Here is a 681-nt window from a genome sequence, read left to right as displayed (position 1 = left end):
AAGAAGGGCAGTTATTAGATTCATCGGATTAAAGTAATTACGTAATATTAACCATTAATCATTATGTGTGCTTGTATATTTTTATTCTTTAAATTTTATTGTCCAAATATGTGTTTCTCTCCCCTCCCCCCCCAGAGTTTGAGAAGGCCGAGACCCTCTTGATCTCCGAGGTCCACATGCTGTTAGAACATCGCAAACAGACAAATGAAAACGCAGAAGAAGAACAAGAACTTAACGAGGTAATTATAATCAAAGGAAAGAATAGACAGTGTCGTGCTTGTTTATGAGATATAATGTGTGATTGCAGTCTACGAGATTGCCATCCGACCCACAGTGTATATATGTGAGCATGTGTCTTGTTTAAGTTAGATGTTATAATTGGTCAATGGAACGGTGTTGGGAGTGCCATTTTAAGAGCCCAGAGAGCAGTGCCTAAAGTGATGTAGTCTGCTCGGAACTTTTGCTGTGGAGTAGAGAACTAGTTACACTTTTCTGTCTGCAGAGATTTATGAAGACTTTGAATTACTGTGAAAGGTTTTCCAAGTTTAAGAACAGAGCGACGATTAAGGCCATTCGTGAACTTCTAAACCAGAAGAAGCTGCACAAATTTGAATTGGCAGCGCTTGCCAACCTCTGTCCAGAGACACCTGAAGAAGCCAAAGCTCTCATTCCCAGGTACGA

At 40.2% G+C, this 681-nt stretch overlaps 1 protein-coding gene across 1 annotated transcript in view; it reads left to right on the top strand.

Annotated features, from left to right (window-relative positions):
* Positions 1-681, top strand: part of LOC119594075 (DNA-directed RNA polymerase II subunit RPB4-like) — a 14,434-nt gene that overhangs the window by 12,885 nt on the left and 868 nt on the right. Inside the window, exons 2-3 of the mRNA XM_037943118.1 lie at positions 136-239; positions 503-675. Of these exons, the coding sequence (XP_037799046.1) occupies positions 136-239; positions 503-675 (277 nt within the window). The remainder of the gene's footprint in view (positions 1-135; positions 240-502; positions 676-681) is intronic.

The sequence above is a fragment of the Penaeus monodon genome, chromosome 33, assembly GCF_015228065.2.
Source record: "Penaeus monodon isolate SGIC_2016 chromosome 33, NSTDA_Pmon_1, whole genome shotgun sequence".
Classification (NCBI taxonomy): domain Eukaryota; kingdom Metazoa; phylum Arthropoda; class Malacostraca; order Decapoda; family Penaeidae; genus Penaeus; species Penaeus monodon.
This window is presented reverse-complemented; position numbering and strand designations above follow the sequence as displayed.